General features: G+C 36.7%; 1 protein-coding gene across 1 annotated transcript; it reads right to left on the bottom strand.

The window, feature by feature from the left end:
• Positions 1-254: 254 nt before the first annotated feature.
• aacs (acetoacetyl-CoA synthetase) lies at positions 255-27,234 on the bottom strand. The gene is made up of 18 exons (XM_052596253.1): positions 26,954-27,234; positions 25,712-25,815; positions 24,601-24,721; positions 22,864-22,977; positions 20,769-20,866; positions 17,444-17,558; positions 17,245-17,326; positions 16,278-16,428; positions 14,761-14,841; positions 13,720-13,844; positions 9,711-9,775; positions 7,825-7,947; positions 5,140-5,253; positions 4,329-4,454; positions 3,732-3,801; positions 3,540-3,598; positions 2,808-3,010; positions 255-2,718 (listed from the first exon to the last, which is right to left on the bottom strand). The coding sequence occupies exons 1-18, from the start codon at positions 27,084-27,086 to the stop codon at positions 2,581-2,583; spliced, it is 2,022 nt and encodes a 673-aa protein (XP_052452213.1). The 5' UTR covers positions 27,087-27,234; the 3' UTR covers positions 255-2,580.
• Between the last annotated feature and the right edge of the window lie 531 nt (positions 27,235-27,765).

The raw sequence follows: 27,765 nt of genomic DNA, 5'->3' as shown, positions 1-27,765 counted from the left end.
TGGTGTTGCCTGATCTTTGAAACCTTTCATTTAAGTTCAGGCTGTCTCTCTCAATCACAGATAGGATTTCATTCTTGATCATGACACTGAAAACATCAGGGTGGAGAGTGAGATGAATCGGTTTGAAAAAAGGCAACCACATGGTCTCACTGCACCTTTTATTTTCAAGAGGATATGTGGGATCTTGCTGTGACCGGCCGTTGAAAAATCAACTTTTAATTTTAAGACAGACAGAAAATTACAGCAGACCTTAATTATTTCTTAGTTCTTTAATAAGGAGTACAATAAGTATTGTTATACATGAAATAAATGCTCCTAGTGGACACAACTGAAGTGGACCATTGAGATACAGCATATAGGCATAATATATTCAGAACAAATATATTCTCAGCTATATAAGTAGTTGTCACGATTCACATTCAGCGATGTACAATTATATTATTTCGATGCAGGAATATTGCATTAGTCACCGAGAAGAGAGCACCTTTCATTTACTAGTAATACACCAAATACATTTAATGTAATACTATAATAAGAACCTTAACCAAAAAAAACTAAAATAATACATATTTCCAGTATTTCCATGTATCAAAAAGGAAAAACAACATGGTAATAAAATGGAAAAGATCTCCATGGAATGTTTATGAAATTGCTGAGTATGGAAAAATCGAATAAATGTTGGGGGAACAAAAACAGTTTGCGACAAGTGGTAATGTACAGCAAAATCCACAGTGACTATCAATAAATAAGGATTAGGTGGCCACAGTCCCAGACCAGGCGAGTCCGGTCAGCAAGACTGAGCAGATATGGGGCATATGGTGGCACAAGGGTGGGCATGAGGTGAAACAGACCGTCCCTGCTTGTCTGAAGCGGAAATACGGTCTGATTTAATTCAAGCGATCTGCACAAGTGCTTGCCATCTGCACCTCTATACAGAATGATTTCAATTTCAAAGAAATTTGCCTTTTAAATGGCCCATCCACCATTTTGAGTATTGTCTAAGCTTTGATATATAAAAAAAAATTTTTAAAGTCTGTATTGTGTCGTTTCTTTCAGGAAAGCAAGCGAGGGGTCCTCACTGAGGTCAGAAACTTGACCCATTAAAACTTGAAATCAACATCAATACTAGCCTGCCAGGCTTCTTTGTTGTAAACAACTCCTGAAATAACATCATTAGCACAAAAAGGATTTGTTGCGAGCAATTGCAGCATATCCTCTCTCAGTGTCAATGACTGGATGAGAAGCCTGCTGCAAATGTGTTGGTAAATATTTCTGTGATATGTCGCAAAGCTAATGTAAACGCATCTTCGGGACACGTCAACCAACTTCAATCTGATCCAACATAAATCAGTATTTTCTATATTTCGTTGTTGTTTTAGATTATATCCTAGACATTTCGACTGCCTGGAATTTCTTCCCTTTACTCCTAAAGCAAAAATTATAGATTCAAATAATCTAATATTACAAGGTTGTCTGGATTTCATGTCATTGCATCGGAATTGCTGACTTCATATCCCAAAGAAGGGCTCAAAGAATGAAGATGAGCTTCAGTTGATGAAAACTTTTCACAACCTGATATAAAGGCATACCGAAAGAGACCAAAAAGTGTCACTGCGACGTGTAGCACACAACATGCAGCTGCATTTATATACAGTATATATGGAAAAATATATGGAAATCTTTTTGGCCAGTGAGCTACAACAGCTTCAGGTAAATCTACACTCAGCAGACGACAGAGAGTAGTTCTGGACAGTATAATATACTCTACAAATAGAGCAGATGTGATGAATCACTATTTACTCATTTGATATCTTTGATTCAAAAATATAAATATATTCTTTTTTTCCAGAGAGGAAGTCAGGCTTTGGGGGGAAAAAATGGAAAAGCTGCACTGACTTTATTACAGCAACAGTTTATAATTCAGGAATCTGTACCAGTAATACTTTGATTCATAAAGTTATTATTTACAGAAAACAGTTGATTTCACCCAGACGGTCAGTATTACTAGAGAAATTGCTCTCATCTTTAACACAAGAAAAATAACCTTACATTTGTGGAGTTCAGTAACATATCAGTGTATTTAACTCATGAAGATTTAAAAGCAGAAATACAGTCATTTTTCAATTAGATTTTCCTACACCTTCATTACGGGACAAAGTGACATTGTATCAAAATATGAGAGGGAAAATATGGGAATGACATGGTAGGTTAAGAATTATTTATAATTTTTGAATTACTTGCGAGTTCGCTACGTCTCTTGGAAATAACGCTTGGTGGACGCAATAACAGAATAGATAAAATGTCCCTTTGAGATCCAAGTTGGAATCTCATAAAATGGCACTCAACTTTCTACCCAACAGGAACCCGGTTACTCTACCGAGGACGTGTTACATGTACAGACTCCATCAGTTCCAATGGATCCACAACCGGTAGAGAAAACTAAGAACTTTGAAGTTTGAAAGCTCAAGGAATTCCTCCAGATGGTGCAAAGTTCCAACAGGTGTCGAGAGATCCTGAACCCTTCGAAGGGGCCCAGAAACACAGGACTGTGAGGAGTTCAGATGTACCTCATGCAGGTGCTCAGAAGTTCTGGAGTTCAGGTAGGTTCTTGTAGAGGTCCAAGGAGTCTGGGTTTGAGAAGGCCCCTCGCTGAGTGACGTCCTTACCTGCAATCACCTGCTTTACTGCAACTTCGACCTTCTTTCCGCTGATAGTGTACTGCAGGCAGAAGAAATTTGAAGTCAATCATGTGGAAAAGTACAGAAAATAGAAGCAAGTGAAAGAATGAACGTGCAAACTGAGCTCACTGGGATGTCTTTGGTCTCCAGTATCAAGGCTGGTACGTGTCGGGCAGAGAGAGCCACTCTGATAGCCCCACGGATCTTCCCCACTAGCTCTTGAGTGAAGCTGTTTTTGGGTCCCATCTTTAAGAACAGAATCACCCGCTCCTCTCCATCGCTGTTGTACTGAGGGACACAAAGGCTGTCGGACACTTCCTCAAAGGCTTCCACTGTTTGGAGAGAGATGCCGTCTTGCTATGTTAGTTAATGTTAATGTTAGCACACTCTAAATAATTATATATGTTGATCATTATTTTCATGGAATGGCCGATAACATGAAAAATAAATGACCAGCATATATAATTATTTAGATATATTTAACAATGCAATTAATTTGTTTTCAAATACTATTTTTAAGTGAGACATGTACAATTAAGTATTTAATAAATACATAAATACATCAGCTGATATGCATCAGATTTTGACTGCTACCAATAAATGACAAAACCAATATACACTACCACTCGAGGTGTTTTTTTGTTTTTGGTAAGAAATTAATAATTTAATTCAGCAAGGACGCATTAAATTGATAAAAAAAGTAAAGAGTTTAACGTTTTTACACAAGAGTTCCATTTCAAACAAATGCTGTTCTTTTGATCTTTTTATTTATCAAAGTAAAAAATAATAATTCAGCAGCTTCCAAACTTTTTTTATTTTTATTTTTAACAGGAACAAATTTTGTTTATATTTTTTTCTTACCAATGTTATATATTTCTGAGCTCCCAAAACGAACACCATTAGGATTCAAGGTTCCATCACTGAAAATATAGACAGAACAAATAGTGCTTTATACCATTTAGGAGCATTACTAATCTCAGAGTACCAAGTATAAACAAAAGATGATGATCAAAATCTTCGATAAAACAAATCAGAACAAAAAGCGAGACTTACCTTCTCCCCAGCATGACGACTCCTCCCGTTTTTGGATTTATCTTACAGTAATCACCATGGGCCCAGACTCCTGAATGAGAAGATACACACAAATAAATGAACTGAGAAGGATATAATAGTTGTAAAAAGAAGCAGCTACTGACGGCCTGAGAACGCTAATGAGGTTGAACTGTTCTGACTGGCCTTTTCCTACTTCTCCAAACTGACAGCAATAAGGCTTCAAGGAGATTTTTTTTCGTGCTCACAAAAACTGGCAGGTTCTTTTTTTCCCCTTTTTGCCCACAGAAATCATTTAATCAATACTCCGGAAAAGCTGCAGCATCTTCTGAACAAACTGAAAGCGGCATGTTTGTTTTCCAAATCAAAGGGATGACTCGTTTTCTTTCTAAATCAGACACACTTCACTGTGACCACTTCACCAGTTAAGAGCTTTGAAGGAAGGCAGCAGAGTGCATCTATGAGCCTCTATAGGCAAGGAGCAATGAGTCTAAAGCAATGCATTTTGAAATGATGCCCATAGTATCTTAAAATACCGCATATGGAGGCAGTTCACTAGATTTTGAAAGTGATCTAAGGTGATGTCATGTGAAGGGTTACCTGGGAAGGTAGAAAAGTAGGCTTTGTGGTATTTGCTGCCATTCTCGTCGTTCCAAAACTGAGTGGGCTGGCACGGGATGGGCTTCAAACACACCAACTCCCCACTCTCACCCCAAACAGATTTACCTGAAATACACACCAAACACAATAATAGGTTTGTTGAAGCTATAAGCTAAAAAAAAAAGAGGAAAAAAAAAAGTGTTTTTACCATTGTTAAGGAGTAATACATTATATTTATTAAATCATAATTATTCTGACAGTTAATTTAGGTAAAGTGTTATTGTAGGTGATATTGTAGATTTATAGGCTTTAAATAATTTACATTATTTGCATAATAAATCTACACTATCGTGCTTTTTTAATGTTTTTGTGAAACAGTAATACTGTGAAATATTACAATTTAAAATAACTTTTCTAATTAAATTTAAATTTTATATGATTGCAAAACTTAATTTTAAGCTGACATTACTCTAGTCTTTAGTGTCACACTGTCCTTAAAAAAAATAATAATAATAATTTTTTTTAAAAATAAATCTAATATGCTGATTTGGACTGTGCTGCGTTATATTTTTGTGGAAACAATTATTTATTTATTCAGGATTATTTGATTAATTGAAAGTCTTAAACGTATTCATTTCTTTTTTATTATCCTTCTGACACCAGTATTTATATTTAACTTATTGTGAAACTAATCAAATCATATTTCAGATTCAAAACTATTAATTTTATATTAAAATATAATAAAAGCAAATAAAAGAAGACCTCCATGTCTTGACCATAAAATCTGAGAAAAACACGAGCTATGTCTCACCTTCACAGTTCCAGGACTCCACGGCCATGCCCAGATTTCGGGCCTGAATTTCCCCTCTGTAAACCGGCACCGTCATGTTCTGACCCATGAAGCATGAAATGATGTCTGTGCCACCTGAGGAAATATTAAAGACAGTTTTTAAAGATAGGTAAGGACATTTCACAGTTTGTGGAGAAATTCAAAGACAGACATATCTTTCATGTTTCAGAATATCTTCAGAACACATAAAAAACTCTAGAAATGTTGTTTACTTTGTGGAAACTGATGGGATGTTTTCATTAATGCAAACTTGTTGGCATAATTTGCTGATAGCTTTGTGCTCCAGTCTCTATTTATATGGATCACAGTTTCTATAGTGCAGTTCTTTCCTATTGATTGGTTTACCAGACTCATTAAAATCAAAAAGAACAAGCTGAACAAAAGGTGCCCAAATATACATTTGGTCCAACAAACTCATGCTTTCTTCAGGAATGAAACTAGCTCAGGTGATAATTCTCTACAAACATAAAATGCTTGTTTTGTAACCTCATCAATCCTCAAACAATCTTTTTAATGGCAGAGAAAAGGCTAAAAACAGAAGTAATAAGCCAGTTGCCAGTCACAAAAATTAATTTCCAAAAAGTTGCAGTTTTTATATTACACAAATGTGTATCATAAGGTCTGTTTAAAGTATCATTAATTGCATAGAAAATAGATAATACTTAAGATGCCTGGATACCTTAGATAATCCAAAACAGATAAGATGAACTCAAAAACTAGAAATAAAACTCAGCAAAATCCTCCTCAAACATCTGCTCATCCATGACAGCAGTTGACCTGAAAGAACTGACTGAAGGCAATAACAGTTTACACTGACGCACAATATAGCGCCCCTTGTGGAAATGATGAGAAATGCAATGGGCACTTGTGTTTTGAATTGCATCGACATATTCTAAACCTCAACAACTTATGCTTGTGTAGGCTATCTAAATAATTATACAACTAGAAGCAAGTAAATTCTGCTATATCAACAGAGTAATTTTAGGCCTATAGTTCTTGAGTCTCCCAATATAAATACTGAACCTACCACATATGTGAGCAGCTCTGATGCTCAGCCAATAAATGCAAGCAGAGAGAAGAGCGAGAGAGAGGAGGGGGGGGGGGGTTGATATTTGATATTGCAACCCAAAAGAAAAAGCAAGACAATCAATATTTCTAAATAATGAGGTTTTGTGGCGAAAAACAGGGAGATGTTGGTGTAAATAAAAAAAGGTCTCAGTAATTGACAAATGTAATGGCTATAAAGTCAGATTATAAAAGAGACAGAAAACAGGAGAGAAATAAAAAAGGCAAAAGTGAAAAAGGTTGCTGGGATAATAGATATATGTGTGTAAATGACAGATGGTAGGTGATATTGGGGGGTCTATTGGATTCATGTGATTCTGGGTGGCTGAAAGTGTTAAAGTTTCCTGCCAGCTGTCCTTCTGCGCTCAGGAGTCTGGCTGGCACAGTAACAGGAGCGGCGGGCAACATATGCTCTGCTTGACATTGGGGTCAAGGTCAAATCTGTCTTGGGTTGGCAGAGGTCACATATCTGAGCGGAGGCGGGCGCAGTGCTGATCATATACAAAGCGGGTTCTCAGTATTGCAGAGGTTTAACAGGCTATCTGAGCTCAGAGCTAAAGGCATGCATCGTGTTTCTTTACTGCTGTTTCCCAGCAGACATCTTTAGGTAGCCTGACATTTCAAAAACCACTGGAGTCAAGAAACGTCAGTCAAAGCCTTTTTCTGAAAAGTTATGAGGCTCATGAGCTCTGCAAACATGTTAGAATTCAATGAGACTGCTATCATGGTATCAAATGTGAGCCAAATGGCAAATCAAAGAGCCTTCATGGCAGACATATGCAAAAATGTATTCAGAGCGTATCATAATCTGTCACTCATTTAAGACAAAAAGATTAGATTTTGTCTCCTTTAGATTCACAGTCGGATCATTTTTTAACAATTATTACAAAAGTCCATTGACTTAACCCTTCCAAACATTTACCAAGCTAAATCATAACCATTTTGACCATATATTAGTTAACACAGTTATCGCTACTACTGTAAAGCCATTATGATTTCCAGTAATATTCCATATAGTATAATATTATAGAATGGCTATACATGGCTATTGACCAAACTACATCAAAGGCCAGAACTACATTTTTTATTCTATAAAATGGGTAAAGTAAATGTAATATAATAAATGAGCAAAGACTAGAAATATCACAGCTGTAGCCTCCTTGCAATAACTTATCCAGGAACAAGAACTGTACATAAGAAGTTAAATAACAAACCGCTCTGAAAGGTTCATTGTGAATAACATGACTGTAGCAGGCTGCCTCTGACCTGCCATGAGAGCAAAGCTCATCTGGTGGAACCGCAGGGAGAAACTGAGCACAGGTGGTGTGTGAGAGAGACATGCTGCGAGACCCCAGTCACAAACACACACACACACACAAAATCAGCAGTCCACCACAGCTGTTAATGCTGATGCTAATTTGTTTCCGCAGGGCCCTGCAGACATGAGATCACACTGCAACACACACGCACACACTGTAGAGACAATCAGAGAGAGAGAGATGGATGAAGGAAGGAAGGAAAGGAAAATGAAAAAAGGCAGATAAAAGAAAAGAATGGAATTAAATAGAATAGGACGCCCACCTGATATGGATCCCAGGAGCACATTGTTCTTAATACAGCTGTACACATACTCATAGCTCTGAGGCTTCAATGGAGATCCTGTAGAGAGGAGTGTGTGGAGGGACTGCAGGCTGTGTGTGTTTACTGTGAATAGGCAAGAAAAACAAAATCTATTAGTTAAAACAAAATAGCAATTCCTAAATGAAAATACTACAGCTTGCAAGGCCTCAAAAGAAGATCAACAATATTAAGCACATATATTTCAATTCAGATCGATGTCCCTACATTTCCATTCTGTAACGAATATATTCAATGCTTTGAGAATGCCAGTTGATGTTGTCTTTAAAGATGAAGCTCTTGGTGTGTTTGAGGTATTAGAGGAGTTAGGGGATTCATATATTTGTTTTGCAATTGACATTCATTCAAATTAAAATGTTAAAATGTTAAGCGGAAATTTGATATGCCCCAAATTCTACATTATATCATAAGCAGTCCTGAAGTATAAAAATCAGCTCGTTGTCATCTATTCAGACTGCCTATAGTCCGGAGCCAGATGGGTATGCCTCACAGTGATCAGAATCATGAACCACGCTAAGCTGTGCTGAAATGTATGCAGGCAACATGCCAGGCCACCCGTCTGGGGTCCCATGTAGAGAGGGTCTCTTGCCCCGGTTATCAGAGCCAGCGCCACACCCCACAGGCTAACAGGTGTTACTCTGAAATGTCAAGCAGCCAAAGGAAGCAGCGGAGAGCCAGGAAGCACATTTCTGACCCCCCCAACACACAATCCACTGAACCACACACATGCCAAACAAATAAATCCACTAACTCCTCCAATACCTCAAACACAACAAGAGCTTAATCGGTAAGGATGACATGAACTGGCATTCACAAAGCATTGAATATGAATATGAATTCAATGAAGTCAATGGCTACCAGCGACTGTTTGGTAAACTACATTCTTCGAAATACCTTATTTTGCATTCAGCAAAAACAGGTTTGGAACAAATATAGGGTGAGTAAATTAATTTAGTAATTTAAAGCAATATCAATTCGAATTTCATTTCAAGTTGTTTTTTTAATCCCTGCATGAGAAATCACAAGTGCTCATAAAATAGTCTTCTCATCAGGGGAGTTCATGCAGTTACTCTTTATAAAAAAAAGACCTCTAATTCGATCGCTCTCATGGCAGTCATTATGCATAAACTCCTTCTTGCACTGTAAATTGCGAGTTAATTCACTTTCAAGTTTGTTTAATTTTTGAATATTCACAAGCATGCATATGCAGTTTAGTGAACGAGTTAGGGGCATCTAGAGACTGCTGGGAAAGTGGAGAAATTAATGTGTACTAGGCGCGTCAAAAGACCAAAGTACTTTGGAAGCAAATTGTTAAAAAAAAAAAAAAAAACATACATATACATTTATTATCTGGTGCATTTTCCTCACAGATGCACATGAATTGTCAAACATGTGCAATAAAGTGCTTTCTAACACGGTAAATTGTAGATTTGTAAATAATCAAATCTGTGCCCAAAAATGATGAGGCCTTGCAGTATGAATGTGCAGTGCTCGACAGTGGTCAAGTCAAGTCACCTTTATTTATATAGCGCTTTAAACAAAATACATTGCGTCAAAGCAACTGAACAGCATTCATTAGGAAAACAGTGTGTCAATAATGCAAAATGATAGTTAAAGGCAGTTCATCATCAGTGATGTCATCTCGATTCAGTTTAAATAGTGTCTGTGCATTTATTTGCAATCAAGTCAACGATATCGCTGTAGATGAAGTGACGAAGTGGTATTAGTTATGACTTCCGTAATATTTTATAGTAACAATCCTATTATGACAGAAAAAGTGAAGAAACAAAAGAGAGAAGACAGAGGGATTGTAAATCAATGCAACTCACCGGGTTTTAGATTTCTCTCCTCCAATACAGACAGCCATTTCGCTCCAGTCCCAAAAATCGTGATTCTGTCACCAGATGATAAAACAAAATGGACAAAAACAGATGTTAACTATTAGGTGTATATTCTGAATGAATACAAATAAAATAGCTTTCTTAGATCTTGCAAAACTGAACTACAATTTAGGGGTAAAATAAAGGGCAGCATCCTTAAGAAAACCTGAGGTACACACGGTTGGAAATCGCTACACTAGGTCAAATCACCAACAAATATGAAAACCTTATTTCCACAGCACTTTAGATCTCCGTGCTTTCACTAAAGAACAATAAGCGGAGCAATTTCAGTGTCAATGAGGTGGAATTGATCTAAATGGCCTGTTGACCTGCAAAGGCCTCGGTCAGCCATCTCCTGATGGAATCACTCGCCATCAGAAATCAGGAGGTGGGCATGATGCAAGTGCAATATCTGAAGAGCACAGACAAGCCTAAATGCTGTCAACATGGTTGTGTTAGTGTATTTTCCACGTAACATTTAAAGAGGTTAACCAATCACAGGGAATTTGCATGAAGTGTGAAATGTATAGCAATAAAAACATTGAATTTGTAAGCGAAAAATGGTATGGTAAAACTAACCTAGTAACAATTAATGTGCAAAATATTAAAAGTTGCAAATATAATAAATATAAATATAATTAAGTATCCATCTAAACTAATTTGTCATTCTATTTTCTTTCTCTATAGTGTCCAAAAAGAGACACTCCGTATGTGGATAGGTGCCATGACAACGTTGTGCTTGCGTGTGATTGGTGGCAGCTGGCAAGGCCTGGTTAGTAATAGGTCGTTTAGGATGTAAGAAGAGAATTGTATATAAAAATGAAATGGAACGTGATTTCACAAGCAAGAGATCAGTCAGGGAAATATGGGAAAACTTGCCAGAACCAATCTAATGATATGACCAACCACTGATCTTCCTTCCGTTTATAGCATCATGGACCTCTGATTTACTGCAAAGTCTATCAGTAGAATTTATCCTGGGGTTGTTCATTTTTCTAATATTGAAGAAGTGAAGCTCGTCTAAATACTCAGACAGCTCATTTTCTATAAGCCACATCATTTTGGACCCATCTGCACATGGAAAATTAACTGGCAAATGAGACAAGCAAGTTTGGCCTTTAGAAGTAAAATCTCAAGCAAATGCAATTAATTTAGACTTCTTTTAAAATATATAGGTGTGTACCAGATCTTAACAAAATACTGACTAGATACTTAGCTAACTGGTGAACATGTTGGAGATTCAAAGGGGAGATCCATCACCTATCACCAATGAAGCACTGAGAAACGGCACTCAGATCCAGGTTTATCTTGACTTTAAACTAGCCCAATTCATGTCCCGGACGAGCCCCCAGTTATGTTAAGGCCCAGCTTAATGGTATATATCAAGGTGTCCAATCTCAGAATATAGAGAAAGTATTGTGTCCATTGTCTTACACTTCAACGCAATCAATTCTTAGTCTCTTCTGTCTTATAAAAGTCCAAAAACAGGAGCTATTTTTCCCCAACAATGACAATATGGGACAAAGAAAGGGTTGTCTGCAATGACCAAGTTTCACAATGGCCCTTTGTCCAGAAAACGTTTCCTTTATTTCATCTACATGGAAACCCCATCTGCTTTCTGATTGAATATTGATTATTTGTAAACATTAAACACAATTAATCTGAAAGGGGAGCAGCATAAAATAAAAGCTAATCCAGGATCAATACATTCGTACATCTAAACATAGTGGGACAAAAGAGAGAAAAAGAAAGAGCATGCTTCATTCTACCTGGTCTGCAGAACAGTGGTAGATGGGCTGATTCAATCTGAAGTTATTCACTTTATTTGTCTCTATTTGTAAAAAGTTTTACAGATTTGGAAAGAATGATCAAATAAATCTAAGTACACAGAAATGCTTCCCTGCTCGCACTACTCAACTGATCTCAGACCCATAATATAGCGATGATCCCAGAATATATTCCCTCACAAACTTACAAAGCAATGGAAGAAGTGTTTCTTGACACTGTAAACAGACAACAGGAAGGATAAGCTTGCAGTTGTTTTATACAGCATTGCACAGAACAGGAAAACTAATACACAGAGCTCAAACATATAGATGAAACAGCACTTGGTGAAATGTGTGAAGCAGTTTGATGCTTTTTTTTATTTATTTTTTTGTTTACCAGTTTGCCAATGCCTTGCTTTCTTTGAGCTTCATTGTCGGTTGCTCATTACTGCCCTTCTCGCTTGTCAAAAGACAATTGAAGAATTAATGGAACATGCTTCAAAGTCTGAAACAAGCCTGGCAATAAATTAAAATGATGCCTTAAAGTAGTCAATATTACCTAAAAGTAGCCGATTTGACGTTTAAAGAAATGGAAAACAAGATCTTCCTTGCTTTTTTGAAATAAAACAAGTTGCCATGTAAACACCCTCCTAGTCTAATAATTAAAAGTTTCAGAACCGGTTGAGATTGACTGCTTCTTTATATTCCTTATATGAGCATTTCTCCCAGAAAAGCGCACCGGCACGCACACATTGACCAGAGGAGAACGAGACTGCACACATCAACGAGCTTCAAAATCATCGGCAGCGCTGCATAGGATTTGTTCGAGAATGCCTCCAAATAAGTGCATTTTTGGATGTGAGGGAAAGTTTACCATGTTCAGCTTCCCCAAGAACCCAGTGTTACTTGAACAGTAGATCCAGTTTGTTTATCCGCAGCAGCAACGTAGTGTATCAAGTGCGTTTGTGTGTTCTGGTCATTTGAGTGACGAATGTTTTATAAACAAAGCCCAAGTCGACGCTGGATTTGCACATCGTTTGCTATTAAAACATGGAGCCGTCCCTGTGATAAAAAGACCTCATTCATTCAAGTACAATTGCATCAGATTTCTGTGTTTTGTTGGAAATCAGCACATAAGTGAATATATGTTAATGGGAACAACACAACGCCTCCAGGAGCTCGGCTTTTCCTGGAAAGAATCGTAAAGCTGTACTTTTTGGATATATGAAGGATGCAGTACTACTCTATAGATACTCAAGATTAACATGAGATTAGGTGAAACTGTGTATGTTATGTACCCTTTAAATTATTTCTGTAATCGCAGAAATAGCTACAGTACATTTTCAGCGGCCATTTCTCCAGTTGTCAGCATCACATGATCCTTCAGAATCATTTGCAGAGTTGGTGCTCAAGAAACACTTCTTATTATCAATTATGAAAACTGTTGTGCTGCGTAATATTTTTGTGGAAACTGCATTCATTTGAAATAGAATGTGAATGTCTTTATTGCCACTTTTGCTCAGTTTAATTCACGTTGTGGATTAAAAGTATTCATTTCATAATAATCGTACTGCCCCCAAACTTTTGAATGCCAGTGAATTTAATTATATTAATCTGTATGTAATTAATTATATATTATTTTTTAATTGACTGTCAGCCCTGACAGTCTCTGAAGCGAAGTGATTCAAGCAGCACACATGGGTAAAAAAATGTGTGTGTGTTTTGGCTTTCCCAAAAGCTGCTGCAAAAAATGTCTCCATTTTCTTTCTCTTGGGAAGAGGCGAGACAATGGGAGATAAGAATAGAGGCTTTCACCAGCAGCCATGGGAGCTGAAAATGAGCACGCACACACACGCACGCACACACACACACACACACACACAAATCAAGTGTGATCCGAAGGAACTCCAGTGTCTGTTGCACTTCAATCATTTCTGATCAATAACAGGTAAACTCTGAAAAGAACATGATGCCACATTTAAGGTGGCCAATTAGACCCATCTCTTTAAATCAGGTTGCCGTGGTGATGTGGTGTCATTTACACAAATGGCACAGCAGATGCTGGTGGTGATAAGCACTGCCACACCTGAGCCAATTACAGCAGGAGCATGAGGGGGGAAAAAAAGTGACTGAAGCTCCTGACTGTGACACCTTCATTATAGTGCCTTTCACACAAACATAGATTTACTTACCCCAAACGGTCTACAAGGTCCCAGAGCACATTGGCACTGGGAAGAAGAGGGGAGCCATCGTACAGGACCACAGAAGCCCCAACAGCTAGAGAGGACACCAGCCAGTTCCACATCATCCAGCCCGTCTGCACAGAAAAACAGAGACTGGGTCAGAGAATACATTTTTGTGTTATTGGGAACCATTCATCAAGTGTATGTCATGCTTAAGTAGTATGTTTGTTTAAAATCTTTCATCAGAATGTAATGATGTTCTATGCCCCTGAAATTACTTTTCCTGAAATTGTTTTTTCTATGCAATAACTAAGACTGTGGGCGCAGCGAAAAATAACATTAATCAATCACATCAAAAACTAACACAAAGAGTTCTTTAATACCTGTAGATGTAAGCAATCTACATGCTGCTAACGTTCAAAAGTTTTGAAGATACTCTGATACTTTTTAATTGTTGAGTGAACTGTTTGTCAAGGAGTCCTGAAAAAATTGTATAGTGGTTTGTTTCTATAAAAATATTAAGCAGCACAACTATTTTAAACATTGTTGATAATAAGAACCGTTTCTAGAGCAGCTCATCAGTGTATTCAAATGATTTCTGAAGGATCATGGGACACTGATAACTGGAGTAATGGCTGATAAATATTCAGTTTTGCCATCACAAAATTTTATTTTATAATATGTTAAAATAGAAAATATTTTAAAATGTAAAATTTGTACACAATATTAAATCCTCTCCCATGGTCTCATTGGATAGTAAAGTGTCTGTTGAATGTGCACTGGTGGGTAGGCAGAAGAAACAGCTCACCTTGGTCCTTTTCACCTGCTGTTTTTGAACACTATATAGTAGGGAAGTATGCTATTTGAGATGCAGCATCAGTGAGCACAGGATACTTAAAAATCCATACTTTTGAATGGTAAGTCATACTGTATGGGGCTTACAAAGATTCAGTCAGACAGCACAGCTACTTCTGAACAGATGTCATTTGAGAAAGATGCAGATTTCCACCAAAATGGTGTAGTTCCTGCATCTAAGATGCAGATACATACCGTAGTATAATATATGATGACATCACTGTAGGTCATGTTGCCGTGGAGAATGTGTTCTTTGAGATGCTGGATGAGAGTGCCCTGGGGAAAGGAGAACAAGAAAGGTCAAACTGGTGAAACGTTCACGGTTAATGTGATAAACTACACCTGTGGTTACTTTGGTAGGACATCTGTGTGAACTTGAGGACAGCTGACTTCATTCATGCATTACAAATAACCTTGAGTGGAAAAATTACTAAGAATTAGGGGTCTGCAATATCAGAGGCAATATAACACAAAGCATGTGTTTGTTTCTCTGAATCTCAAGTTCTTTCTCCTGTGCTGGTGTTGTACATTCAGAAGTATTCGGCCAGGCAGGGAACGGCCTAATTAGCGAACTAAAGGATCAGCAACACTGCACATTCCTTTTTTTCTAACCCCATGCCCTGCAACAAGCGTCAAACATGTATCCTAGTGAAAGCATTAATTGCTAGCATGTTAATTCCTTTCCTAACAGCCATAACATGACATGACTACTGTTGTCATAAGCGCTCACTGAACATTGATCACCCATAGAGCGAGAAGAGAGAAACGAGGTTGCACGTGTACATATGCGATTGTGTTGTGTTTTCATAAGACAGCACTCTAATTATCCAGCACACAAGAGAGGCGTCAGACACAAATGCTGCAAAGGCTAAAGGGAAAATCTGTGAAAAATGAGAATTGAAACGCAGTGTTATACACACTGACCAAGCGCATACAAAGTGTGAAGCACAAAAAGATCAAGCACTGCTTTTGCCTTGTCTGATTTTTCAGACAAATTTTCTGTGCAATAGTGATTTTTGAAATGTGGGTATGTCATGAAAGAATGGTTGATTTAGACTCATGTGGGCTGCTGCTGTGCCCCTAATGTTCGGATTACACAGGAAATGCATTCAGAAGGGATTAGAATGGTGCACATAATTGCTCATCCCAGTTGCATCTGGTTTATGGTGTCTTGCAGGTCTTAAAATAGCCTCCTATTGCCATCTAGTGGCCAATACAGGTGATTCAAGAAATTTTCCATGAGCACAGCATCATATATTTATTCCTCTTTTCTTTGTTTTTAAATTACATTTTTATTTTATTTTTTGTTATTGGAATCTTAGTTTTTTATTGTTCATTCCATTTCTTAATATGTTACGATTGTTTTATAATTATTTTTTAAAACCTTTTAATATACACAGCACTTTGAATTAGCATTGTGTATGAAATGTGTTATATAAATAAACTTGTTGATTTTCAAGGAAACATTCCTAATTTTCAGCTTTCAAATCTAATGTTTTTCATCTAATATTTATATTTTTCATTTCAGATTTATTTCAAATAACAAAATGGCTTTAATTTTGAAAACATTTCCCTAAACCCAGTCTCGGTCAATAAAAATTGATAATGAAGCTATTGATATTTGTACACATGTGAAACAAATGTATGGCTCATGGCTCTTGAAATTGTATATTTGACTCTGCACAATGTCTTAGGTGCGCGCACACACTCACTCCAGCAGAATGCACCATGCACTTGGGAGCTCCTGTGGTGCCAGAAGAGTACATGATGAAGAGAGGATGAGAGAAGGGCAGCTGCTCAAACTCCAACTGAGGGTCTTGATCCCCTTCTTTACCCATAGCCAAAAAGTCTTCCAGGAACACGCTGACAGAAAAAGTACAGGAGACAGAGAGTGAGGACTTAGGACTGACTGTATCCTAACCAGACAACTCCACTTCAGATTTCATCTGAACATACAGCAGCAGCAGTCAATGAGAGAGGACACAAAACCCAACTGAAACTTCATAGAAACATCTGAAATTGATTTATTCTGTCAGTTTAACAAGAGCTAACAAAACAATTAAAATGTATTGATTTAACTAAAGTGATAGTGCCCTGAAAAAGGGATTTCACAAGATATTCAGCCATCTTAAAGGGGACAGCATTCCAAAATTCTGTCATCATTTAGTCACCCTCAAGTTGTTCCAAACCAAACCAAAAATTTAAGTAATAGCTTACAATTATAATGCAATTATTATGATCACGGGTTAAATATCAGTAAAGAAGTTCGGTAAAATACAACCAAATTTATATTAAACAATGTAACAGATATTTAAATAGCAGGATTGAAAGATTACAGTATGTAAAGCTCAAAAGAAAAATTAATGAATCCCTGCTAAATACAAGTATTAATCAACAGTCCATATAAGATCATACTGACACCAAATATTACCGATATTGTATTTGTGTAGTAAGATTTGGTAGTTCATACTACATTTATATTTATTAATACATGTATTTTACACCCAAAACTCTTAATCATTGCTTGTCTCAAGTTTCATTTGTGTTTTATGACTTCAGGGCATTACAAATGAGCATATTTTGTCAAGTGAATTGAACTTGTGAATGCAAATGTTAGTATCAATGCAACATATAATAAAATAAATGTGATGTACTGTAAGCACACACAGATGCACAGACCTGTTGGGAATCTTGGAGAGGTCAGTCTCTTGTCGAGAGCGAACGTATGGAATGACCACAACCTTCTTCAGGTCAGGGAGACCTGAGAGAGATGATGGGAGAAGAAAACTATATATGAGGCTCCATGAAATGCAAATATATCAACAATGACATGATGGGAAAATGTAGCTTTGCATGAGCTGAAATGTGTGCTGTATACCTTTAACAACATTCTGGAGTTTCTCCATATGGTCGTGTTGCTTGCCGTTGTACACAACAGCTGCTACTGAGAACATCAACTTCGGCTGGATCTGAGAAATCCGGTCTAGAACTCCCTGAAGATGAAAAGAGACACATAAATTATAGGGAAAAAAATAAAATACCTAAGGTACAGTACACACAAACACACACACAATAGGCCATATTGTCATATACATACATACATATATATATATATATATATATTAGTGCTGTCAAAATTAGCGCGTTAACGCATTCGATTAATTTGAAATATTTAACGCGTTAAAAAAAAATAACGCAATTAACGCGGTTGCAGCTTTTTTTTATTTCCAGTTGTGGCCTATGTGTGTTCAACGTGCAAAGAAATATGGATAAGACCAAGGAAGGACTTTTAGACGGAAAGTTTCAGTATAAAACTCTGCCGGATTAGGCTACTCTTTAGTCTGCCACAAGAAACAGCAACATTAAAATCATGAACTCAAATGTCATTGTTTTAAAAAAAACAAAAAACAATGACTGTAACAGTGCGTAAATCAGACATTTCTGTAACGCTAACGTTAATAAGCTTAAATTAAAATAACGAAATAATTGTGTAGCGGAGTATTTTTTGTACACAGTGCCGCGAACTGTCAATCACTCCTGTACGCGTGCATCACTGTCCTCCTCAGCTGCAGCAACTTGCGCTCTCTCAAAAAGGGGACAAAAAGATCATATTGTCTTTGTGCATAGGCTATAGATTAATTAGATAAATGAATATCTAAATTTGTGCCTTGCCGTCTACGGTATTTTTTTAGAACTTAGAAAAAAGATGCTGCAGCCAATGAGCAGCCAGCGGGGGCTGCAGGACGACTCAACCTCCGCAGACAGTTTTTAATGTTTATCAGACAATAATTACTCAAGATTTTGCTTTAGTATAACTCACAACGAGTTTCACACACCTTCTCCGGCCACGTTGAGTTGTTGACACTTAACAGTGGGAAAAGCGACACATGCGCTATTCACTTGTATAACTTAAGGGTGAATGGGTAATGTAGTTTCTGCTCTGGGTGGGATGAATTAGGAAGCTTGCATTGTGAAGGGCGCTCTGAAAATCGGCAGTGCAGGTAAAAGATTAAAACCTCTATTAAAACATATGTCCAAATGAGCGTACCGGTACGCTACAAGCACGTTCTGGGCGCACGGAGAGGTGGCGGTACGCTCAAGAGCTATATTTGGAAGTGGCGGTACTGAGTACTGGTGCATACCAGCCCACTTAAAGCACTGGCAATGACTATACTTTGGAATTTTTTTGCAGTCCACTTAGAATTCAACATGGAAATCATTTTTGTTTTTTATTGGCATTGATTGTTTTGAAATTCAAATGGTACTTAAATGCCTGTGTTTTTATTTCTGTTATAAATATGGCTTTCAAGCCAACAGTTAATTTGGAGGATATTGATGGTTTATTGCAGGTATGTTGTTTACATGAGAAAATCTGTGTTACAAGTTAAACAAAAATTCCAATAAACAATCATATTTTGAATTTAAATAGTTTATTTGTCTTGAGTTTACATTGATTATTTACATTTTACATTTAAATATCCAAAAAGTTTCAGTCTTTTAATTGCGATTAATCGCGATTAATCGCGATTAATTTTAAAAAATTGTGCGATTAATTAGTTAATTTTTTTTAATCGATTGACAGCACTAATATATATATATATATATATATATATATATATATATATATATATATATATATATATATATATATATAGACACACACACACACACACACACACAGTATTGTCACTACAGTTCGAAACTTGGTTTATTTATATACAATGCATTAAACTGAAAGAAAGTGAAGTAAAGACTTCTGTATTTTTACACAAGACTTATTTTTCTAATAAGTGCTGTTCTTTTGAACCTTTTTATTCATAAAAAAAGTCCCTTAAAACATCATAACACTGATAAGAAATGCTTCTTGAGCAACAAATCAGCACATTAGAATGATTTCTGAAGGAAAATGTGACATAAAAGCTTTGCATCACAGGAATAAATTACATTTTAACATTAAAACAAAAAAAGTATTTTATATTTCATTCACAAAATTACTGTTTTTACTGTAATTTTGGCCTTAAAAATTATACATAAAAAGAACCTTTGAACAGAAGTGTATACACAATCGCCACATTGATTTCTCTTAACTGAAGTAACTTGCTGTAGTACCCTGACTTAACCACAGGTGGCAGTAATGTATATACTACGTTTACTGTAGTCAATAAGCCTTGGTGAATCTATGTAGCTTTATCTGCTAGAGCCTGTCCTATTTATAGAATAACCTCAGCCCTGAGGGGGCTGTAGACTTACTTTAATCTCCTCATAGGAGTGTGTATGTGAGAGAGACACACACAGAGGCAGGAATGAGAGGTAAAGTGTGTGTATGTGTGACAATGTCTGACATAGCTAACAGGTCACACATTTGAAGACAGTAAGAATTGATGGTTAGATGACCTACTTTTTTGTACATGGGGGAAGTCATATTGTGATAATATGACCAGTGGAATATTGCTCTATTTTTTATTTACTTGTGGGATATATAGAGTGCATTTACTTTAATACATTAGACTTGGAACAAAGTGGAAGCTCACGACAACAAACTGCACCAGTGGAAGTATGAAGGCATGTGGGCATAAATGCCGGGTCAGTGTGGTACAGCAATGCCCGGCATCTGAGGGCAGTCTAAAGTCATTCTTTATGCCAAAGTCCAAAACTGATATTCATGTATCTGGTAATGACTGACAGCAGGAAAGGATTTCTCAACACCACTTGCTGGATCCTTCAGTGTCACTGTTTTTATCTATTATTTATTAAAATGAAAAATTTGGCACTTTAATTTTCAGTGACTGACAGTGAGGAATTTGCTGTATGAGATACTTTCTGTGTAACATACACTACCGTTTAAAAGTCTGGAGTCTGACAATCCAGAAACAGAATAATAGTCCCCTGCTGCTTTGGTTAAAGCATTTATTGCGACTACATTTAATCTCTAAACACAAACAGTACAGTACTTCTGTGTAGACATAGATTCTCTATGGCAAATTTTAGGCATTTATTTCAGAAATATATATGTTCCCTGGATCAACATGAAAGTGAAATACCTTGCTGACCTGATCTAGCCTGTTTATTTGACATGTTCTGATGATCCACATATCACACTGGCTGCTATACGCTCATTGTATATTTCACACGATTAAAAAAATATATATATATTATAGTTGTCATATGGTAAATAGTGACTATTATGCATGTATTGCGCTTACATTGACACCAAAATCTGGAGAGGCTGAACTCCAGATGGCACCAATACTGGCAGCAGCGAGCATAGCCTCAACAGCATGAATCCCATTGGGAAGATATCCTGAGGTAAAGAGAGAGAATATATCACACAAAATGACATTCGAAACAGCAATGGGTCTCCTGAATCGTGCGAGAATGAATCTTAAGAGATGCAAGTTATTTTAATGAGCACTCAGCAGGCACAATAGACTGTCTGAAATACCTTGCTTCTATAGCTAAAAGAAGAAAATATTACACAAATGATAAATGCAGCACCTTATATGCAACACTGACAAACAGTTGCAATTTTACTAAAGAAGGGATTATACTTAGAGAGAAATAATACTAATGTACCAACAAGGCATCAAATATATATTTTTTTATTTATCATTCAGGCTGCTCCAACTCGACTTATCTTCTTTTGGCTCTGAGTTTGTGGCTAAATTTGATGTTTTAAAATATTATTGCCTCCACAAGTCACTTTGGTAAGAAAGCACCTGCCCAAAATACTTAGTATGAATGTAAATTATATTAAAGTGTACTGAATGAAATAGAGAAAGGAAAGACAGAAAGCGACACAGAATAGAAATGGTGTCCATTAGCTAAATGACACTGCGGCAATAAACCCTGGCCTCATCTGCAAAGTGGCCATATATTCACTCCTACTCATACACACACACACACACACACACACGCACGCTATAAATCAAGGGGACAGACAAGGACACTCTAGAGAGAAACACACTTCATAAATGAACACACACAAGTTTGTTTTTGTGAAAAGTGGGGACATCCCATAGACGTAATGGTTTTTATAATGTAAAAAATGTGTATTATATCACCCTTAACCAACCCTACACCTTACCCTAACCCTCACAGGAAACATTGTGCATTTTTACTTTCTCAAAAAAACTCATTCTGTATGATTTATAAGCATTTTGAAAAATGTGGAGTGTGGACATGGGTTATGTCCTCATAAGTCACCCTCTCCTTGTAATACCTGTGTCATACCCATGTCATTATACAGAGTTGTGTCCTGATATGTCACAAAAATACGCCCCCCCCCCCCCCCCCCCCCACACACACACACACACACACACACAGGACTGCACACCCTAACAGGATCAATACACTTGAAGTAAACTTCTATAACACACACTTGTACAAAACAGACACACCTCTGTGAACACACAGTTGTGTTTGCACCCACGTAGACATACTTGTAAAAAGGGCATAGTAGTACTGGAATTTATAGAGAAAATTAGCATTACACACTTTCAAAGCTATCTTAAGGGAAATATTACTACTTCAGTTCTTACATGTATCTAATAATTTTTACAGCTAAGTGTATTAGATTAAATATACTTCACTGTCCCACTAAGGGAAATTGGCTTTGGATTACATGCACAGCAGCATCTCATAACACACAAACATTCACAAGGGGACCGACACATGTCCTAAAAAAAGGTTTTGCATTTATTTGATTTTATTTCAACTTTTTCTAACCAAAAATCTAGTTAATAAACCACTTTCACTTTTGAGAATGTCCTCAATAGAACATTTTGTCAACTTTAGACTACTTCTGAAAATATTTGTTTAAATCTGTCTGCAAAGAACAGCATATAAACACAGTATATGAATCATGAAGATATTTATAAAACTAACCAAAATGTATAAAGTAATGTCTAAATCTATAGAGCAAATCTAAAGACTAATTCCCCTTGCCACTGTATAACTGCATCCCTCTTATCCTCCATCTATAGCCAAGAATGACTGGCTGAACCCCAGGACTGAGACAGAAAGGGCAGTTTGTCATTTCAGGAGCGACTGTCTGGCTCTCAGAGTTAGGACAGTCATGAAGACAAACGAGGACAGAGTGAAAAAGCAAAGAAAGAGGGCAGGAAAAACAGGTTCGAACACCCAGGCCTGATGCAATAAAACACCGTGTTAGATTTTCTTTTATTTGTCCGAGTGTTGGCTTGTATTTCCTCATCCCACAATTGTCACCCGGGTGTCAAACGGGTGACTGAGGAAGGAAAGAGACAGACAAATTGAAAGAGAGAAGGAAGTGATGCTCACCTACGACCCTGTCTCCAGTTTTGATGCCCATCTTCCTCATAGCGGCAGCGAAGAGAGCGACATCACGCCTCAGCTCTCCGAAAGTCACCTTGACGATCTCTTCTTTCGCCTCAGCTACAAAGAAATGAAAATTGAAAAATTCACTTTAAGAAATCTCAAACATGCAAAAAAAAAAAGACAAGTAAAAATAAATAAATAAAAATCATTCAAAAATTTGAGGTTGGTAAGATTTTATATATATATATATATTTTAGAAAGAAATCCCTTTTTTCCTCTCAAATGTTGCATTTAAAAACTTAATAAAACCATAATATTGCAACATTTTATTACATTTTAAAATAATTTATTTTTATTTAAATATATTTCAAAATGTCATTTATATCTGTGATGGTAAAGCTGAATTTTCAATGGCAGTGTCGCATAATCCTTCAGAAATCACTCTGATATGTTGTTTATGGCCTCTGGAATATTTCTTATCATCAATATGGTTGAATAAACAGTTGTGCTGCTTAATAAGATTATAAATGTGACTGACACTTTTGAACAATTTAATGTATCTCTGCTTAATAAAACGTATACATTTCTTAAAAATACAAAATAAAACAAATCTGATACCAAACCTTTGAATGGTACCGTATTTAAAAATGCTGTGTTCATTATTATTAAATCCACCCATCATTAAATCAGTGAATATCAACACAGTAACTTTAATGAGCAACCAGAGAATTCTTCGCCATCTGTGACTGTGCTGCAGCTGAGATAACGCAGTCAGTCAACTCAGGTGATGTTTTTCATTACTGTACGTAATTAGTAAATGAAGTGTTACATTTAATTTGAGCTCCAGAGTCTTATATAATCCACTTTTTCAGGTAAATGAGCCTCCCTGTTTCCCAAAGACGCAAACAAATGACGCAGGTACATTCCTGACAGATGCCACTTTGCTAATAACATCTGCTCTTTTCCTGGACCGCATCAGGACATCCATCAACTACGTGCATCCCGCCCCTACACAGACACTAAACCCCCAAATCAAATTACAGATAGCACAATTCATTTAGCATTACATTAGCAATAGGGCCGTGCAATGACAGATTCTATCTATACAGATAAAACACATTTGCAATGTTGCTATTTTAAAGTAGCCATTTGTGTGTAAGGTCAGATAGAGAACAGCTCAAGGTGATCAGCAGAGATGCACAGTCTTGGGAGACGTTTGTGCGGCATCTGGTCATGGAGATATATTGGTCATAAAACATGTAAATGGAAGGTTTGCAGAAAAAAAAAAACATGAAAGATGCGATGGCAGCCAGGGTTTGAATGCAGCTGATGCAGTTCTTAGATAAATAAGTTTAATAAAAAAGATTCGTATTGTTTGAAAGTGCTTGATGGTGCAGTTTGGGAGTGTGGAGTGAATCATGGTTAGCTGTTTTCATATGACCTGGATGACTTCAGGACTTCATAGGTGACAGGCAGGTGTCCAGGTCATTCATTAAAAACTGAACACAATACTCACAGCTTCAAATTATACAGACACTCTGCCTAACGAAGCGTCAAACTTCTGATTTTCCTCATTGCATTCAATAGGGTTACTCATACAAGTAAATAAACGCTTATGAAATATTGACTTGAGATTAAATTTTATTACATGAGATAAAAGAGGCAACGTACTTACCAGGGACATGTTAATTTATAGCCGCATAATAAACGTGGGTAGTTCAGAAATTGGCTGTGACTTACTTGCAGCATAGAGAGCCACTTTGTCCTGGTCTTTGTGATTGAGCAGGTTTTCTGCGTAATTCAGTCTGCTGCCTTTGAACCACTCGGGTACATCGGATATCCTTTTAGACACATCAACCACCTGAAACAGTCACACATCACACTGTTTTTTTCTTTTCTTTTTTTTAACAACTGTACATCAGTTGATAATTATATTGTAGTTTAGTAGAATAGTATTGTAGTATTTAAGTATAATATTATGTACTTTTACAGTATTTTTAATTAGCTTTTAGTTTAATATTTTCAGTTTTCATTTTCATTTACTTGAAGATTTAGTAATTTTGTTATTTATTTAAATTTCTATTTAGCTTCAGTTTATTTTTATTGCAGTTTTACTTTTAATAATTTTAGTATTAATATTAATCTTATTTTGTTTCAGTTATTTGCCAATTTTCGTTTCACCACAAGCTGGTTTGAAAGAAGATATCATAGCTATCACCCCAGTATTTTGATATGGGCAAACACCCTTCCCAATTATTAGTTCGTTTAACTACACAAACATACTGCAATCCATACTGTCATAACATTAACTAATAAAAGCATCTTTGAGTCATCAACTAATCAAGACAGAGCATGCAGTAAAACTTGATTAAGAAGATTGTACATAGATAAAATACCATAACTAGACTGCAGATTGTCTTTTTTTAATTATGTTTTAACCTATGACACTCCTTTAAAAAAATGTAAAACAATAGCTCTCTTAGATGGAAAAGCACCAACACACCCTTTCAGCCAGAGATATGATATGAGCTTTAAATAGTCCCAGCAGTAGTTCAGACAGTAGTTCTAAATGGTAATAAATTCGTAGATGTTTACTAGTTAGGACAAAAGTTATACAAATCATGTCATCTATCGCAGGTACACCTGCACAGAAATAAGACTGAAAACCAAATCACAATGACTACATCATCAGATTTCTTAGTTCAGGTCCACACTAATTATTCATTGGCACGGTGACATCATGAGCCTTGGTGCCACTCATTACAAAACAGGATGACTCAGGATGACAAAACAGTCACTCCTTATATATAAAAATATAATATATATAAAAAAGTGAGGGGAAAAAACCTACCTCCTCATACATCTTTGAACAGGTGATGCCACAGAATTTCCAAACTTGTGCCCAGAACTCTGGATAACTGTCCACGGACCACTGATACAGGTCATTATAATTAGCTTCAAAATAAAAGAGACATTTATTGAAAGCACCATTAGACAAAATGCATGCCATTATTTAATTTAGTTTAGAAAGGGAGCAACACTGACACTACAAATCAATACTGTAATCATAATAGACTTTTATTACATTTTATCTGACCCTCCCATTTCTTTGTTATTAATAACAATTCCAAAGTTTACTGCATCGATTGTTTTGTTTTTTATTTCTAAATGATTGCAATTTTTCTAATATTTGTAAATTATTTACTAGTGTCAATTACAGTTTTCCTAGTATTAATTAAATAGTCATAAGTAATAGCACCTATCAATAAGATACTGGCGTGTAGCCTATGCCATTGAAATGAACCATGCTGAAATTTTCTTCACTCTTACTAATAGATTTTCATTTCCTTACTAACTATAAACTAATGAGACAATACTGGAGGAAGTACAGTAGCAACAACAACAGCAATACATACTAGCTAATAGCAAATAGTAGTCATCTTAAAAAAAAAAAAAACTGATTGATTATTTATGCTATTGGGGTACTAGTAGTAAAATGAATAAAATGAATATGTAGGCTACTGTATCTTATGAACAGCAAATTGTTAAACTGAAAAAAAAAATGTACTAAGCACAACTCAATGACTTACTATTTATTAAGTACTAGTAACAGAACTAGTTTTAATGGATAGACGTTAAAGCAGTTTTGTCAGAGATGAAAATGATGTCACACCAGCTAAGGTGCACTTCCATGATGGCACTATGAAAATATTTGGTGAATAGTATGACGACCTGCCTCAGTATTCACTGTATACTGACCGTTGGCATTCCACGTCTGATTTGAAATACTGGTTCGACAACTCATAGCATGCACTGAGATCTGGCATACACGAATGAATTAATGAATGGAAGTATGTGTCCAGACATCCAATCTTATACGACTGAAGGAGAAAATTGAGCAAAAACTGCATCTGAATGGTTAAAGTAACTGTTTTTGCTCAAATGCGGTCACGACATAAACCATGACAATCCCGGGATGAGCTATTAATAAGCTTAATGCTATCGTACTACGTTTGTTTTCCTGTGAAATATGGGTGTGTTGTTAGGTGGAATACCATCTGTATTCATTCTAGCCCAGGCTGGCTCTACTCACCCAGATTCAAGTCGAAGTCCCGGTTCACTTGAATCCGGAATCGGTCCATTTGTGTGTTTCGTTTAGAGTCCGGGTACCACAGCACCTTCGACTCCATAATCTCCTCGCTCTTGGCCTCTGTGTCCTTAGACATGATCGGATGACACGCGCCGGTATGTCGTGAATAACCTATGAAGACTGCAAGAATCGCACTCCGAGAGCTGGACGGGACGGTCCGGTGATCATGTATTGGTGTAGAGACATGTGTCACTTCCGACCGTCAGCCGCACAAAATCAACCAAGCAGCTGCGGAAGCCCCGCCTACCACGCAACCGCACATCACCCTGCCAAGCGCCATATGTTCTTCCGCTTCTTTTGTAGTGCTAGGTTTGGTGTTTACACAATCAAATGTATGTATGATTCAGAATAATTTATTTAATAATTAATTTTAATAACGTTTACCAGCATTTGTTGGCTTGCCCTGATGGACGGTTTTATCAGTCTCATCGTCTCATCTATCGGATAGTGATGACAAGGAAATCCGATTTATTTTAGGCAATCGGTTCTTTTGAACGGTTCGTTTCTGAGAAGGAGATTACTAAACAACATATTAACGTCATATGTTCGACCCTGCCTGCTGCCAAAACTGTAATCGATTCAGTGAGTCAGTTACTAGAGAACCGCTCGGACATATTCAGCACGATTTGTTGAACCGATTCATTAGTTTAATTGAAAAGATTCGGCTCAATAGAACGATATGTTCACGGATGGGGAGTCTGTATCGTTATTTATACATCCATGAAACTTAATGAACTAAAACGGTTAAGTGACAC

Source organism: Carassius gibelio, chromosome A5, assembly GCF_023724105.1.
Source record: "Carassius gibelio isolate Cgi1373 ecotype wild population from Czech Republic chromosome A5, carGib1.2-hapl.c, whole genome shotgun sequence".
Classification (NCBI taxonomy): Eukaryota; Metazoa; Chordata; class Actinopteri; order Cypriniformes; family Cyprinidae; genus Carassius; species Carassius gibelio.
This window is presented reverse-complemented; position numbering and strand designations above follow the sequence as displayed.